The sequence below is a fragment of the Populus trichocarpa genome, chromosome 5, assembly GCF_000002775.5.
Source record: "Populus trichocarpa isolate Nisqually-1 chromosome 5, P.trichocarpa_v4.1, whole genome shotgun sequence".
Classification (NCBI taxonomy): domain Eukaryota; kingdom Viridiplantae; phylum Streptophyta; class Magnoliopsida; order Malpighiales; family Salicaceae; genus Populus; species Populus trichocarpa.
In genome coordinates, this window is record NC_037289.2 from 9,567,903 (window position 1) to 9,585,709 (window position 17,807).

Sequence of the window (17,807 nt, forward strand, 5' to 3'; positions counted from 1 at the left end):
AGAATCCGAGATTATAATGAATCAAGACATGTTCTCATGATCTTGTAGGACCAGCCAGAGACATAAGATTTCCATGGTTCCATGTGAAACTGTCTTGGAAAATAAATTCATTTACTATTGGGCCGTACCTGGTCTTGGCTCATTTTCTAGGAGCAGCATGTGCTTCAAGTAGAAAGGTCACGTATGTGGCAAAAAAATACTAACGCCGTTGCCGGGGATCGAACCCGGGTCACCCGCGTGACAGGCGGGAATACTCACCACTATACTACAACGACTTTGCTGGTACTCTTGTTTCCATAAACTATATATATCATATAATTCGTTGCCAACAAGTACTCAACCAGCATGGAAATTAAATATAATCCACATAATCCTTCCTTTTTGAGAGAGGTAATAAAAAAAATACATAATTAAGTAGGGTCTGATGAACCCTCATTATTTGATTAAAAAGAAATTAAGTTAACCATCTAGGTGGTGGCCTAGTGGCAAGAGCTTGGGACCAAGAGGTTTGCTCCCTCTGTAGTCTCAGGTTCGAGCCCTGTGGTTGCTCATATGATGGCCACTGGGGGCTTACATGGTCGTTAACTTCAGGGCCCGTGGGATTAGTCGAGGTGCGCGAAAACTGACCCGGACACCCACGTTAAACTGAAAAAAAAAAGAAATTAAGTTATATAGAAGAAAATTATTTTAAAATTTTAATTTTTTTATAAATAATTGACAATTTGATTATTATATGTTATCTTTATAATTCTTTTTGAATTTCATTAAAACGTTTTTTCTATGTGATTAAAACTATCACACTAGGCGACTTTTAATTGTGCCCACGAAATTGAAAGTTGAGGTTTGAAAATCCAGATCATTATTCATAAGGCTATTATAGTCATTTACAATCTTAATTGCTGGTATTAAATGAGCTCCGAATCATCTTACTTGAAGCTCCCCTCCTCCCAAAGTAATGGATGCAAACAATGCTATACTAAACTCCTCCGTAGGTCAACCCTATTATCTAATGCTCCTTTCCTTTAATGTAGTGGAAAGGAACAGATGGATTGTGACGAGCATTGGAAACTGGAATCCATTGGTGGAAATTAAGCATGGGTTAGTTGGAGGAATCTCAAATCGTGAGCAGTATTGTTAATAACATGAGTCCTGCTAACCTTTTGATTATGGATTAATGGATCATGGTGCTGGAGAAATGCTATTGGTGATGAGTTCGTGAGTGGAGAAAATGAGATCAAGTCTAGTCACTAATGTCTTTGATTTTTAAAGTCACAATCGAGGATAAGAAGGTGTTCAACAAGCTATTGTAAATAGTGTTTTCTTGAATATAATTTGCTGGATAATGATGAGGATTGTTGAAACCCACCAAGATAAGGTTTTTCAAGGTTGAAAGATGGTCAGAAAGGAGTAGAGTGTGTAAAATTTCACGATATTTAAGGAATAATTAATAATATCTTAATTATTCGAAGGGGCGATGGACCTCCGAGCTGGAAGAAACGTAAGAATTTAGGTGAAAAAGAAAAGAAAGCATGAAGAAAGAATGAGGCGAAAGTATGAAAGCAAACGAAAATGAATGAACAAAAGTGAGAATCAAAGTTGTATACCTTAAAGCTTGGTCGTTTCTGATTCCCCAGACATGTGGATTGCGTAACTGATTGAGGTTTTATTGGTTCGCATAGTTTACAGGAACAACAGTGACTGGAGTTATGGTATTGGAAGGCTCAATGAAGCCTAAAAATTCAAAATCAAGCTTCTGTCAAAGGTTAAAAGATGACATGATGATTGATAGTAGTGATGGTGATGACTAAGTAGCAATTTACAAAGCAGTGCAAATAATTGATAGGAAGATGATTATATTTTATAAGAAGAAAATACAAATAAAAAATGATTCGGAATACTACAATAAAAAAACATTGTATGAAATTATTATATAATATATTAAAAGAAACTAGTGTTTCACTGTTTATTTTTTTATTCACTAAGATATAGATTATTGTGGATAGAAGTAACGTAATAATGTAATTGTTCTTATCAAAGAAGCCGGCTAAGCATGTAGTTGGGATGAGATTGTTTTTTTCATAGGATACATTTGACATTGAAAAAATAATTGAGGATAGAATGGTCCATTCGAGTTTTTTTGGGTGTAATATAGATATTGATTTGCCCTTTAGAACACAAAATTTTAATCTTTATGTTGGGGGCTTCTTTTGTCTTTTCAAGAAAAATAAACATGATTGTTAGATCCTAGGTACCGGACCCTAAACGTTCGGGTCTGACAAAGCAACCACACTCCAAGCGCTAGGGTCATACATGGCTGCTAGACCCCAACACCTTGGGTTTGGAATGTCATGGGTTTGGCAGGGACGCTAGACCCATGTTAATTGGGTTAGGCAGGGGATGTCATACCCAAGTAATTTGGGTATGACACCAATAGAATCAAGTTACTTGGGTTTGGCAGGGGATGTCAAACCTAATAAATGTAAATCTTATTATTATTGTTATTAATAGTATTATTATCCTTCTTATTCTTATTATTATTATTATTAAATTTGAAAAAAAATATTATTACCATTGAAGAAAAATTATAAATTTGATTTGAAGGGTAAAATTAAAAACTATAATAACTTGGGTCAGACATGTTTAATATTATAAATATATATTATTTTCATTATTATTAATATAATTATTAATAAATTTGAAAAAAAATTATTACCATTTAAAAAAACCATATATTTGATTTCAAAGGTAAAATTATTATTATTATTATAACCAGACCCAGGTCCGCGTGGGTTTGATATGATATTCACAAATCTAATTTTCAACTGTCATTACCATAACGATTTATATTGTTTGTAAATCGCCCTGCATAAACACGCAGGCCATCTGTATTAGAAGATGTTGTTTTTTCACTATTATTCATTGATATTTTATATAAAATATCCACAATGTAGTGTGGACAATCTAAGTACTAAGTAGTATTACTCTAAGACAAGTAATGAATATTCATGATATATAAAAAGGAAATTTACATTGACCAATATTGAAAATAATAATAAAATAGAAGAGAGACAATCATAATCAATTTTAGCAGTTTTGTTTTATTATTACTAAAAAACTCATGACTATGTCCATCTTATATATATATATATATATATATATATATATATATATATATATATATTAATGTATTTGTAAGTAAAAATTATTTTTTAAAAGTAATTATTATTACAATTCTAAATATTATCAAAATTAAGAATAAAGATCAAATATGTATATGATGAAAATAAAACTCATGACTATGTCCATCTTATATAAATATATATAACAATAATAAAAAAGGGTATTATTCCTTTGACATTTTAAAATAAGAGCCTAAGATCCATTGACCCAAGCTGTATTTTCGTAGCGTGTTCTTATTTGTTCACACTAAAATAATCAATAATCATTATGCTGTTAATAGCTTAACAATCTTGACACAGTGAACCTCTCCCGGACAAAAATTGTGTTTTAAAATATTTTTTATTTAAAAATAAATTAAAATAATATTTTTTTATTTATTTTTAAATAAACTTTGGTGAATGCTGCCAAAAACTTAGTTAGAACCTGTTAATGACGTTGTTAACGACACCAATTAAACACTCAAAGGGTATTATGTAAGAAAAAACCACTTCCATACGCGAAGTTGAATCTAAAACCTGCGGTTCCGTCCTCTGTGAGGACATTGTTGTGTCTTTCAGTACATTTCCTTACATTTTCTCTGACTTCCTGTCTTTCAAGTTACCTCTTCATAAGACCGCCTCAAATCCTCCTCTCTTCTTATCACGTCGCTTATAAAAACCTCTTTCTGAAAAATCTACTGTCCAGCATACACAAAAACACAAGATCTTAGCGTTTTGTAGCGAGAGGAAGTAATTACTCGTACCTTTTCATTTTCAGGTGAATTTTTCAGGCAGTTGAAGCTCAAAAGATACAAGGACTATAATGTAAGCTGACTAGCATCCCCAAAGCCTACTTTATGAATTTCTCTCTGTTTTTTTTTTTTTTTCAGGTCCTTGAATTCATTTGCTCTTAATCTGTAGTCAAGTGAAAGATTGATTCTGGGTTCTAGATATCAGATCAAAAGTTTGTTAATTTGGGTGTTTTCTTATTCCATAAGCGTGTCTTGTTTCAGTTTTGGATGATTTTGTCAGTTAACTGGATTTCTTGAGTTCTGTGACTCAACTTGATTGCTTAGTATTGCTTAAATTGATATTTTTATTGTTAGAAAGCATTTGAAGTGAAAAAAAATCTCATCTTTTTCTTACTTTGAGTTTTCTTTTACTTTTGTCAGTTGTCATTTGGATATGACGAGAGGTAATCAATCTTGCAAGACTAGAGGTGGTGATATCCCACCACCACCTGTTCAAAGCATAACCCATTCCCAATTCGCGGAAGATTTTAGCTCCTATGAGGATGCTTGTAAGCTAGATCCATGCTTGCAATCCTTTGATGCCACCCTCATGGAGAAGACTAACCATGTCATAAACTCACTTAGCACTGGTGATATAGCCACGGGATCCTCAGGCTCATTCAAAGCGGTCACTAATTGCCTTCTTGAAATGAACCAAGATGTGGTTAAATTCATACTAGAAAGCAAAGAAGATATCTGGAATAATCCAGAATTGTTTGTTTTGGTTGAGGAATACTTCGGGAGTAGCATCAAAACTATGGATTTCTGCACTGAACTAGAAAGTTGTGTTACAAGTGCTCGAACTAGCCAGTTGAATATAATGGCTGCCATTGCGCATTTTGAGAAGGAAGTGGAATTGCAAGATGGGGTGATTGAGAAGAAGTACGTCAAGACATTAGAAGAATTACAGAATTTTATGGTTGCAGGGGATCCATTTACCCCCAAATTCTTTATGCTGTTTCAATCGGTTTATGAACAGCAGGTCTCCATGTTGAAGAAATTGCAATCTCATAAGAGGAAGCTTGATAAGAAATTGAAATCGGTGAAGATCTGGAGGAGAGTGTCGAATGTTTTATTTGTGTCCGTTTTTGTCACCGTGATGATTTTTGCGGTTGCAGCAGCTGCCATTGCTGCACCACCTGTTGTAACTGCTTTGGCCAGTGCTCTGGCTGACCCAATGCGCTCGGTGGGAACGTGGTGTAACTTGCTTTGGCATCGGTATGAGAACGCGTTGAAGGAGCAGAAGGTGTTGGTGAACGCAATTCAGGTTGGAACTTTCATTACAATCAAGGACATGGAGAGTATACGGGTGCTTGTCAACAAATTGGAAATGGAAATCAAGTCCCTCTTGCACCATGCTGACTTTGCTATCAGAGAAGTAGATGTTGTGAAACTTGTGATAGATGAGATCAAGAAGAAGATGGCAGTGTTCACGGAAACTTTTGAGGATTTAGCTGCCCAAGCTCATAGGTGTAACCATGACATAATCCTGGGAAGGACTATGATTTCAAAGAGGATAATCGAATTTGCAGGCAAGTGAAGAATTCCTTTGGTATTATTATGCCAATGACTTCCCAACTTGCTTATCATACATGGATTCCCATCATCAGAAAAAGTGACACTTGACATCTTGGGTTCATTGATTTGGATTCAGCCTAGAAAACCGTAATTTTGTGCGGAAAAAGATTGACAAACAAAAAATCATACAAACTGGTATGATAAGTGGTGATCAGTGGGTCTCAAAAACATGAAATGATTGATCGATCAAGGAAAAAACAACGGGCACATCGGTTTGTATAAAATATTCGAGTAGTTTGCTTTTTTCTGTAGGATTTGTCTACATATTTTCTCAATAGGTTCCATTAGGTTTGTGTGCAAGATTATTGCGGAAGTCAGCAGCACTAGATATTCTGATGTTGTTCAATTGCTGTATCATATATATGACTGTAACAACTTTAATTTAGTTGATCACATTCATCAGCTATCAAAAGATGTTCGAAAAAGCCTAGCAGCCTTGTTAATAGCCTGCTTTAATTAAATTCTGCATAACTTGTGGCCTCAGTGGAGGAAAACAAAGACAACATAGTGTATCAGATATAAAAGAATTTCCCTTGTCTTTTCTTATGGGGAAACATTTTCAAAGAATTATTATGGTCGAAGACAGAAAACTAAGGCTAGGATAAGAATTGCCGCTGAACTCTTTTTTTTTTTTTTTGGATTCAAAGAAACCACACCTCCCGGAAAACGCACTTTGTGGGCCCAAGAGAGAGAGTAAAATCCTGGCTGTCCCAGGCTTTTACAAGAGGTGCACGTCCTGACTCGAACTCGAGACTTGCTGTGCAGATCTCAAATATTTTGCCATCAAGCTACGTCCCTTGAGGACGAGAACTCGCTTCTTGCTTAAAGAAAGAAGAAAGCAGGAAAAGGATGAACAAGTGATTGTGCCGTGTTCTTTCCTTCGAACGTTTGCTAAAAGCAAAAACATAAAAATAAAAGAGATAATGAGATTCATAACCACTAAAACTGATAACAATATCTTTATCCAAGATTTTTCTCTAACTTATCTCCATTTTTATCTTTAAAGCGGATATTGAAAGTAACTATTAGTTACTATCAAAGCACTATAAATTTCTCCTAGAGTGTTAGGCTTGGATAATGAAAACATCTGTATAATAAATTATTTTTATGGGTTTAAATACTTAGAGAAAAGAAGTCTAATGAGATTGTGTGATGTGTGTGCTACATAACTCAAGGAAGAATATATAGTTTTTGCATGAAGGATAATATTGTAAAAAAGAATATTTTCTTACATCAGGATTCAAAGTTTTTATATAGTTTTGAACTCATGTGAGTGTATTATTCATGTAAAGATAAGGAGATCAACGGGCTTGTCATTAGAATTTTAGTCTACATGGGAAAAAAAATGTCTAGAGTGACAATGAATCTCTACAAAAACTATAAAATTTCTCCTAGAGTGTGCTGTTATTGATGATAGTAGAACCAATCTTCGGTAAACAAATGCCAAAGACACATACTTTTATTTAATGTATGCACGCTTGATCCCCGTGGTTAGTGAAAAATGAACCAGATTTAACTCGTGGATAATATATATGGAGGCAGTAGTTGACATCGGAGTGCATGCCTCTACTCATCCAAGATTGGGACTATATGGTATTATAATAAATCTTTTACCAAAGATGTGGACTTGTTGAGTCATTAGGGTTTCTAAAAGAGACTATCCGCGATGAATTAGTTTTTGCAGGTCATTTTCAAAGTGTTTTTTATTTGGAAATGTATCAAAATGATATTTTTTTATTTTTAAAAAAATTATTTTTGATATTAGCTTATCAAAATGATCAAAAAATATTAATTTAAAGCAAAGAAAAAAATAAAAAATTTTCAAATTTTTTCAAAAACACTTTTGAAGTGCAAAAACAAACAGGGTCTTAAAAGAAGTGACCTTTCCAAGAATAAAGTTAGGAATGTTCGTCGGCATGAAAATGTCGTTCCCACGATAAGTTGGTAGATAGTAGAAGTGAGGAATTGTTTTTAGGGATCTTAATTATATATAAAAAAAATAACAAATGATAGGAAGCATAGTTTTAAAACCCGGACCGGCCCTGCAGGTCGACTCGGGACCCGGCCAACCCAGGCCCGGGACCGGTTCAGGTCTAAGTAAAAATCTGCCGAGGAGTTGGCCCGGCGAAACGCGGCGGGTCGACCCGGAACCCGGGTGACCCAGGCAAACCTGGCTGAGACCCGACCTCTTTTTTTTTATATATATATATATACATAGCCGGAAATGACGTCGTTCGTTTTGGCCTTTTAAAATGTCAAAAGTTTTGACTCAAAACGATGTAGATGAAGGATGCAAAATTGCAGACAGAGACAACAAGAAAAAGCAATTTCAATCGCATAACTCTTGTGCCCGTAATACACCTCCACCCCAAACACGGCATCCCCTTCGTAGTGATCCCTACTTGTTCCTGTAGATTCCATTGAAGACAACATCCCCGGTTTTGATCAGATCCTGCATCAAGACATGATTGGAAAAGCCCCTCTTCAAAGTTCCGTACGTGAATATCAGTGTTGTTGTTGATGCACGATTGCTGTTGTTTTCTATTTCGATGCCCATGTGTTTTCTCTCTCTCTCTCTCTTTAAGATTTTCTTTTCCTCTTTATCTTCTATTCTCAATTTAAAGAGAATGCCTTTTGTGGTTGATTAAAAGAGAATGTCTATTTGTGGTTGGAAAGTTGGAAAGCAAATTGACGAGAGAGAGAGATAAGAGAGGGGAATTGTATTTATTGAAGTTTTTATTTGATTTTTTTTGGGTTGACCCGGGTTAATTCATCTGACTTGTGACCCGATTATTAGATCAGGTCGATCATCGGGTCGGGTTTCAAAACTATAATAGGAAGAGAAAAAGACTTCCCCCACTGGTGTCAGAAGAATATAAACCACGGGAAAATTCTCCAACGAGTAGAAGGGAATTGGGCTGGTAAAAGATGATAAATTTCTAGAAAATCACACACTAAAGACGAAAATAGAATATGGAATTTGGCTTCTAATGAGTCCTCATAAATACCAACCTGGTTTGGTCGAATACTCGATCGAAATAACCTTGAAACTGGGCAAACCAAAACGTAGTAAATAAGAGATCGATATTAAAAAAAAAAAAAAACAAAAAAGATATTGACTATGCGCAAGAGTTGATGAACAAGAGAGACCTGGTTGGCCGAAAGTTGTGCTGGATAGGGTGCATATATAGATCATTTCAGGTTGATTTTCCTTTGCATTTGATTGACTAGGAGAGACTGAAGTCTTTGATCAATTAGGGAAACAAGGTGCAGAAGAATTTGAGGGAGCTCGTAAAATATGAGACAGGCTCCACATATAAAGGAATGCTGCTATCCAGGTTTTCAAATTCATTATCTAGAGTAGTGGGGGATTGGAGATTTAAGGATTAAAATTATTAATAATAATAATAATAATAATTAAAAAAATAGGATCATTCATTTGACATTTTAAAATAAGAGCCTGATATCCATTGACCCAACCCGTATTTTCCTCCCAACCACGGTATCATCAGCATCTTCTTATTTGTTCACACTAAAATAATCAACAATCATTGTGCTGTTAATAGCTTAACAATCTTGACACAGTGAACCTGTCCCGGGTTTTGTTTCTGAATATTATGCAAGTTAATTAAAATCACCAATTGACTTTTAAAATCTTATAATTTTACGAGTCAACATGTATATATCGTGTTAAATCGGGTTAAAATTCGAAATCGGTCAAACTCAGTCAAAATCGGTCAAACTCGGTTAAAATCGGATCGATTTTACGAGTTTGACCGATTTCGAGTTTTAACCTGCAAAAGTTAAAAAATTTACTGCCTCCCTGTCCGAGTCCCCTAACACTCCACTACATAGTCTCCACTCTCCAATCTCCCCTTTCCTCGTTGCTCAAATCTTAAATTTTCAATCTTAGCAGACTAACACCAGCATTAGAGGATCTTAGGTATGAGAAAGCCTTATACTGTATTTTAAGCCGGGAAGACATGATCGGAGGATCGAAACCATGGGAAGACAGAGGTAGATGGTGAGGAATCAAATGAGTAAAATAAGAGATATGAATACTTATATAAAGAGAAATACTGTGTTTTAGACTAATCATTTGTTAACTACAAAGACTCAGAGAGAACTTGAAATACATGTCTTGCTTGGTGGGATATTTGGACATTATTTCTAGGACTTGTTACTAACATAAAAAAGGTGGAAGGTAAGGTGGCATGAGATTAAATTGATGTCATTTTGTACATTTTTGTTCTCGTTGTCACGGGTTCACTGTATTGGTCTCTGTTAATTTTTTTTTAAAAGTTGGTGATATACCTTAGAATGTTGTATCATCTCACTAGTTGTCTGCAGTGTGTTTCAAGACCTGTCCTCTAGAAAATGTTCTGAAACTCTATCAATAAAACATAGTTGTTCAATCTTATTTTTTTTTCTCGTAATTTTAAGTTATTTAAACCATTTATGAATTTTTATTTGAATTATGTATTTTAAGGTGTTTGGACATTTGTATTGTTTATTTCATTTTTATTTTAATTGTGTTATATTATTATTTACTACTTGACTGAAATTGTCAATATATAATTAGTTAAAATATTTTTCTTGTGATTTTACGATTTTACGATTTGAGTTTACAATCCGAGTTTATATTGTATATTTTGTGTCGTGTCAAAAAAGCGTTTTTGACAACCTTGATATTATGTTTTAAAATGTTTTTTTTTTGAATTAAATTAAAATGATTTTTTTTATTTTTTTAAAATTAATTTTTGATATTAATATATAAAAACAATTCAAACACATTAAAAAAAATTAATTTAAAATAAAAAAATAAATAAATTTTAAACAGACATTGTTTTAGCAGTTAAAAACTTAGCCAGGACCGGTTTATCGCTTTGTTAACGATAACTAAACACTCTAACGGTTATTATCTAAGCCACAAAGGGAATATATAGTGGCATCGACCCAGCCATTGGCCCCGTCCCCGCCCGTCCATTTTCAAATTGACATATCTTGGTTTGTCTTATTTCCGTATCAGCTTTCTTTTATTCTGTTTAAAAGTGTTATTTAGATTATATTTTAAATTTTTTTTATTTAAAAATATATTAAAATAATATTTTTTTTTATTTTTTTTAATATTAGTACATTAAAATATTTAAAAACACAAAAAATATATTAATTTAAAATAAAAAAAATAAAAAAAATTTAATTTTTTTTAAAATTACTTTTAAAATATAAAAACAAACATAAGAATTTTCCATCGGATCAAAGCAGCTGCTGTTCACAAATAATAATAATAATAATAATAATAATCGTAAAGTATTGGCAAGAAAAAACCACTTCCATACGCGTCGTTGAATCTTCCAGCTCTGGAGAAACCTGCGGTTGTGTCCTCTTTGAGGACAGTTATGTGTCTTTCAGTACATTTCCTTGCATTTTCTCTTTACTTCCGGTCTTTCACTCGTCATAAGACTGCCTCAAATCCTCCTCTCTTCTAATCACGTCGCTTATAAAAACCTCTTTCTCAAAAATCTATTGTCCAACATACACAAAAACCTTTTTTCGGACCACAAGATCTTAGCGTTTTGTTCTTCCTATAGCGAGAGGAAGTAATTACTCGTACCTTTTCATTTTCAGGTGAATTTTTCAGGTAGTTGAAGCTCAAAAGATACAAGGACTATAATGTAAGCTGACTAGTGCCCCCAAAGCCTACTTTATGAATTTCTCTCTGTTTTTTTTTTTTTCAGGTCCTTGAATTCATTTACTCTTAATCTGTAGTCAAGTGAAAGATTGATTCTGGGTTCTAGATATCAGATCAAAAGTTTGTTAATTTGGGTGTTTTCTTATTCCATAAGCGTGTCTTGTTTCAGTTTTGGATGATTTTCTCAGTTAACTGGATTTCTTGAGTTCTGTGACTCAACTTGATTGCTTAGTATTGCTTAAATTTGATATTTTTATTGTTAGAAAGCATTTGAAGTGAAAAAAGATCTCATCTTTTTCTTACTTTGAGTTTTCTTTTACTTTTGTCAGTTGTCATTTGGATATGACGGGAGGTGATCAATCTTGCAAGACTAGAGGTGGTAATATCCCACCACCACCTGTTGAAAGCAGCACTCATTCCCAATTCGCGGAAGATTTTAGCTCCTACGAGGATGCTTGTAAGCTAGATCCATGCTTGCAATCCTTTGATGCCACCCTCATGGAGAAGACTAACCATGTCATAAACTCACTTAGCACTGGTGATATTGCCACGGGATCCTCAGGCTCATTCAAAGCGGTCACTAATTGCCTTCTTGAAATGAACCAAGATGTGGTTAAATTCATACTAGAAAGCAAAGAAGATATCTGGAATAATCCAGAATTGTTTGCTTTGGTTGATGAATACTTCGGGAGTAGCATCAAAACTATGGATTTCTGCACTGAACTAGAAAGTTGTGTCACAAGTGCTCGAACTAGCCAGTTGAATATAATGGCTGCCATTGCGCATTTTGAGAAGGAAGTGGAATTGCAAGATGGGGTGATTGAGAAGAAGTACGTCAAGACATTAGAAGAATTACAGAAATTTATGGTTGCAGGGGATCCATTTACCCCCAAATTCTTTATGCTGTTTCAATCGGTTTATGAACAGCAGGTCTCCATGTTGAAGAAATTGCAATCTCATAAGAGGAAGCTTGATAAGAAATTGAAATCGGTGAAGATCTGGAGGAGAGTGTCGAATGTTTTATTTGTGTCCGTTTTTGTCACCGTGATGATTTTTGCGGTTGCAGCAGCTGCCATTGCTGCACCACCTGTTGTAACTGCTTTGGCCAGTGCTCTGGCTGACCCAATGCGCTCGGTGGGAACGTGGTGTAACTTGCTTTGGCATCGGTATGAGAACGCGTTGAAGGAGCAGAAGGTGTTGGTGAACGCAATTCAGGTTGGAACTTTCATTACAATCAAGGACATGGAGAGTATACGGGTTCTTGTCAACAAATTGGAAATGGAAATCAAGTCCCTCTTGCACCATGCTGACTTTGCTATCAGAGAAGTAGATGTTGTGAAACTTGTGATAGATGAGATCAAGAAGAAGATGGCAGTGTTCACGGAAACTTTTGAGGATTTAGCTGCCCAAGCTCATAGGTGTAACCATGACATAATCCTAGGAAGGACTATGATTTCAAAGAGGATAATCGAATTTGCAGGCAAGTGAAGAATTCCTTTGGTATTTATTATGCCAATGACTTCCCAACTTGCTTATCATACATGGATTCCCATCATCAGAAAAAGTGACACTTGACATCTTGGGTTCATTGATTTGGATTCAGCCTAGAAAACCGTAATTTTGTGCGGAAAAAGATTGACAAACAAAAAATCATACAAACTGGTATGACAAGTGGTGATCAGTGGGTCTCAAAAACATCAAATGATTGATCGATCAAGGAAAAAACAACGGGCACATCGGTTTGTATAAAATATTCGAGTAGTTTGCTTTTTTCTGTAGGATTTGTCTACATATTTTCTCAATAGGTTCCATTAGGTTTGTGTGCAAGATTATTGCAGAACTCAGGAGCACTAGATATTCTGATGTTGTGCAATTGCTGTATCATATATATGACTGTAACAACTTTAATTTAGTTGATCACATTCATCAGCTATCAAAAGATGTTCGAAAAAGCCTAGCAACCTTGTTAATAGCCTGCTTTAATTAAATTCTGCATAACTTGTGGCCTCAGTGGAGGAAAACAAAGACAACATAGTGTATCAGATATAAAAGAATTTCCCTTGTCTTTTCTTATGGGGAAACATTTTCAAAGAATTATTATGGTCGAGGACAGAAAACTAAGGCTAGGATATGAATTGCCGCTGAACTCCCTTCTTGCTTAAAGACAGAAGAAAGCAGGAAAAGGATGAAGAAGTGATTGTGCTGTGCTCTTTCCTCCGAATTCATGCTGAATGAACATTTGCTAGCGCGCTTTTTTGCTGTCCTCATATGCATGCCCATAAAATCTTGATCACGGTATTGTGAAGGGGCAAGGAGATGGCTGTTTTTCTGAAGATTGTAGATGATCCCGGGAACCATTTTAGCCTTGGGCATGTTTTGTTGCTGCTCCTTGGGAGGCCTATGGAATATGAACCAAAACCAAGCCTTCTCTGCAGAGATCACTAATCATGGCTGACCATGCCAGGGAATTTCTTGTCCTACATTCTCTCTCTTTATGCTGATTAAAAAGATGCCAAAGCCACCTTCGTTTTCTAACTAAAAAACTTTTTTTTAAAAAAACAATAGACAGGAAATTGCTGGGAATATTCGGAAACATGAAATCTTCATCACGAGATATCTTCTTATCACGTCGCTTATAAAAACCTCTTTCTCAAAAATCTACCGTCCAACATACAAGATCTTAGCGTTTTGTGGCGAGAGGAAGTAATTACTCGTACCTTTCATTTTCAGGTGATTTTTTCAGGCAGTTGAAGCTCAAATGATACAAGGACTATAATGTAAGCTGACTAGTGCCCCCAAAGCCTACTTTATGAATTTCTATGTTTTTTTTTTCTTTCAGGTCCTTGAATTCATTTACTCTTAATCCTGTTGTCAAGTGAAAGATTGATTCTGGGTTCTAGATATCAGATCAAAAGTTTGTTAATTTGGGTGTTTTCTTATTCCATAAGCGTGTCTTGTTTCAGTTTTGGATGATTTTCTCAGTTAACTGGATTTCTTGAGTTCTGTGACTCAACTTGATTGCTTAGTATTGCTTAAATTTGATATTTTTATTGTTAGAAAGCATTTGAAGTGAAAAAAGATCTCATCTTTTTCTTACTTTGAGTTTTCTTTTACTTTTGTCAGTTTTCATTTGGATATGACGGGAGGTGATCAATCTTGCAAGACTAGAGGTGGTAATATCCCACCACCACCTGTTGAAAGCAGCACTCATTCCCAATTCGCGGAAGATTTTAGCTCCTACGAGGATGCTTGTAAGCTAGATCCATGCTTGCAATCCTTTGATGCCACCCTCATGGAGAAGACTAACCATGTCATAAACTCACTTAGCACTGGTGATATTGCCACGGGATCCTCAGGCTCATTCAAAGCGGTCACTAATTGCCTTCTTGAAATGAACCAAGATGTGGTTAAATTCATACTAGAAAGCAAAGAAGATATCTGGAATAATCCAGAATTGGTTGCTTTGGTTGATGAATACTTCAAGAGTAGCATCAAAACAATGGATTTCTGCACTGAACTAGAAAGTTGTGTTACAAGTGCTCGAACTAGCCAGTTGAATATAATGGCTGCCATTGCGCATTTTGAGAAGGAAGTGGAATTGCAAGATGGGGTGATTGAGAAGAAGTACGTCAAGACATTAGAAGAATTACAGAATTTTATGGTTGCAGGGGATCCATTTACCCCCAAATTCTTTATGCTGTTTCAATCGGTTTATGAACAGCAGGTCTCCATGTTGAAGAAATTGCAATCTCATAAGAGGAAGCTTGATAAGAAACTGAAATCCGTGAAGATCTGGAGGAGAGTGTCGAATGCTTTATTTGTGTCCGTTTTCGTCACCGTGATGATTTTTGCAGTTGCAGCAGCTGCCATTGCTGCACCACCTGTTGTAACTGCTTTGGCCAGTGCTCTGGCTGACCCAATGCGCTCGGTGGGAACGTGGTGTAACTTGCTTTGGCATCGGTATGAGAACGCGTTGAAGGAGCAGAAGGTGTTGGTGAACGCAATTCAGGTTGGAACTTTCATTACAATCAAGGACATGGAGAGTATTCGGGTGCTTGTCAACAAATTGGAAATTGAAATCAAGTCCCTCTTGCACCATGCTGACTTTGCTATCAGAGAAGAAGATGTTGTGAAACTTGTGATAGATGAGCTCAAGAAGAAGATGGCAGTGTTCATGGAAACTTTTGAGGATTTAGCTGCCCAAGCTCATAGGTGTAACCGTGACATAATCCGAGGAAGGACTATGATTTCACAGAGGATAATCGAACTTGCTGGCAAGTGAAGAATTCCTTTGGTATTTATGCCAATGACTTCCCAACTTGCTTATCATATATGGATTCCCATCATCAGAAAATGTGACACTTGACATCTTGGGTTCATTCATTTGGATTCAGCCTAGAAAACTGTAATTTTGTGCAGGAAAAAAGATTTACAAACCAAAAATCATACAAACTGATATGATAAGTGGTGATCAGTGGGTCTCAAAAACATCAAATGATTGATCGATCAAGGAAAAAACAACGGGCACATCGGTTTGTATGAAATATATGAGTAGTTTGCTATATATATATATATATATATATATGATTTGTCTACATATTTTCTCAATAGGTTCCATTAAGTTTGTGTGCGAGATTATTACAGAAGTCAGTAGCACTAGATATTCTGATATTGTGCAATTGCTCACACAAACATTATTTACGACAGTAATGAAGTCTGCTGTATCATATATATGACTGTAACAACTTTAATTTAGTTGATCACATTCATCAGCTATCAAAAGATGTTCGAAAAAGCCTAGCAGCCTTGTTAATAGCCTGCTTTAATTAAATTCTGCATAACTTGTGGCCTCAGTGGAGGAAATCAAAGACAACATAGTGTATATGATATAAAAGAATTTCCCTTGTCTTTTCTTATGGGGAAACATTTTCAAAGAATTATTATGGTCGAGGACAGAAAACTAAGGCTAGGATATGAATTGCCGCTGAACTCCCTTCTTGCTTAAAGACAGAAGAAAGCAGGAAAAGGATGAAGAAGTGATTGTGCTGTGCTCTTTCCTCCGAATTCATGCTGAATGAACATTTGCGAGCGCGCTTTTTTGCTGGCATCATATGCATGCCCATAAAATCTTGATCACGGTATTGTGAAGGGGCAAGGAGATGGCTATTTTTCTGAAGATTATAGATGATCCCGGGAACCATTTTAGCCTTGGGCATGTTTTGCTGCTGCTCCTTGGGAGGCCTATGAAATATGAACCAAAACCAAGCCTTCTCTGCATAGATCACTAATCATGGCTGACCATGCCAGGGAATTTCTTGTCCTACATTCTCTCTCTTTATGTTGACTGAAAAGATGCCAAAGGCACCTTCGTTTTCTAACTAAAACACTTTTTTAAAAAAAAACAATAGACAGGAAATTGCTGGGAATATTCGAAAACATGAAATCTTGATCACGAGAATCTCAGGGAGATGAGTTGAAGAGTCAAGCATTGAGAGAGCACTACCCTCTCTCTCATCATGGTGTAGTCTAAAGTTCATTGAACCTCCTACAAAACAAACTAACATCAAATTCAACCATTGGTTAAAGAGGAGAAGCGCCAGCACAGGATACCTGAAATCTAAAAGGGATTTTGAATTCTGCATACCAATTTTATCATTGCGCCACGAATTCATTTCATTTTGAGTTAATTTCGTGAACAGACATCGTGAGGGATGGTGTTTGTATTAAAAAAATAATAATTTAATAACCGGATTGAATTATAGGACGGTGCAAATACAAACCCGGTTTGAATAAATAATAGACATGGATACACGCTGCACTGCAGGTTCACGTTAATTTTTCTCATAAAAAAACAATGATTAGGTGTCATAAGAAGAACGCTTTAAAGAAAGAAAAAAACTCAATGATTTGGGTTATAGTCAAAACTAGTTAAATAAGGTTGTTTTATTTTAATCATATGAAAACAAAATACTATAGTAAACGAACAAAAATTAAAAAAAAAAAGAAAAGAAGAAGAAGCAATCATGATATCTTGAGAAAAAAATCTTTTTTTAAGAGTGAAAAATAATGATGTTTAATTTAAGGTTGTTTTATTTTAATCATATGAGAAAAAAAGTAGTTATAGTAAACGAACAAATTTTTTTTTAAAAAAAATCATGATATCTTGAGATTTTTTTTTTAAGAGTGAAAAATAATGATGTTTAGTTTTTAACCAATTAAATATGAAAAAATAAAATTAAATAAATAAGATAAAAAAATAGCACGAGTCAACTTAAGTTACCATGATAAACATGTAAACTGTGCGATAAAAGGTGAGTAAACTCAGATTAACCCGCTAAACTCATATTCTAGGTCATCAGGTCGGGGTAACCCAATAGAAAAGAAATCGAATAAAATCACAAAGACATTTTTTTTTCCTAAAAAACCTAACGTTGAAAGATGAAATCGAAAAAAAAAATAAGCAAAAAAAGAAGATATCATCCCTCATTAACTTTTCAAACAATGGGATGAAAATTTAATTCGTACCCGATGGATACTAACCCGACCCGAATGAGTGGGTATTCCTTGGATAGTTACCTTACTCGATGG

The 17,807-nt window shown here is 35.1% G+C and overlaps 2 protein-coding genes and 1 non-coding gene across 7 annotated transcripts; 2 read left to right on the forward strand and 1 right to left on the reverse strand.

The window, feature by feature from the left end:
- Nucleotides 1–203: 203 nt before the first annotated feature.
- Nucleotides 204–275, reverse strand: TRNAD-GUC (transfer RNA aspartic acid (anticodon GUC)). The gene has a single exon. It is a non-coding gene; the product is annotated as a tRNA-Asp (tRNA).
- Nucleotides 276–3,674: 3,399 nt separating this feature from the next.
- On the forward strand, nucleotides 3,675–13,171 carry LOC18099319 (UPF0496 protein At2g18630). 5 transcript variants are annotated; one of them, XM_052453063.1, is made up of 3 exons: nucleotides 3,675–3,983; nucleotides 4,331–5,419; nucleotides 12,638–13,171. In XM_052453063.1, exons 2-3 carry the CDS (start codon nucleotides 4,344–4,346, stop codon nucleotides 12,705–12,707), a joined length of 1,146 nt encoding a protein of 381 aa, XP_052309023.1. In that variant the 5' UTR covers nucleotides 3,675–3,983; nucleotides 4,331–4,343; the 3' UTR covers nucleotides 12,708–13,171. The 5 variants fall into 5 exon arrangements, 4 of the variants coding, with proteins under 4 accessions (XP_052309023.1, XP_052309024.1, XP_052309022.1 ...); XR_008059262.1 differs by having other exon boundaries at nucleotides 3,676–3,983; nucleotides 4,331–5,805; nucleotides 13,025–13,171; XM_052453062.1 differs by having other exon boundaries at nucleotides 3,679–3,983; nucleotides 4,331–4,353; nucleotides 11,572–13,171.
- Nucleotides 13,172–13,691: 520 nt separating this feature from the next.
- Nucleotides 13,692–15,501, forward strand: LOC127905333 (UPF0496 protein At2g18630-like). Its single transcript, XM_052452949.1, has 2 exons — nucleotides 13,692–13,996; nucleotides 14,343–15,501. The coding sequence occupies exon 2, from the start codon at nucleotides 14,356–14,358 to the stop codon at nucleotides 15,499–15,501; it is 1,146 nt and encodes a 381-aa protein (XP_052308909.1). The 5' UTR covers nucleotides 13,692–13,996; nucleotides 14,343–14,355.
- The last annotated feature ends 2,306 nt before the right edge of the window (nucleotides 15,502–17,807 follow it).

Excerpts from the sequence above, each read along its gene's own strand:
- LOC18099319 (XM_052453063.1), top strand. The coding sequence starts at position 4,344 with ATGACGAGAGGTAATCAATCTTGCAAGACTAGAGGTGGTGATATCCCA. Across the intron at positions 5,420-12,637 it reads TTAGCTGCCCAAGCTCATAG|GTGTAACCATGACATAATCC; the intron begins GTGTAACCATGA and ends CCAAGCTCATAG.
- LOC127905333 (XM_052452949.1), top strand. The coding sequence starts at position 14,356 with ATGACGGGAGGTGATCAATCTTGCAAGACTAGAGGTGGTAATATCCCA.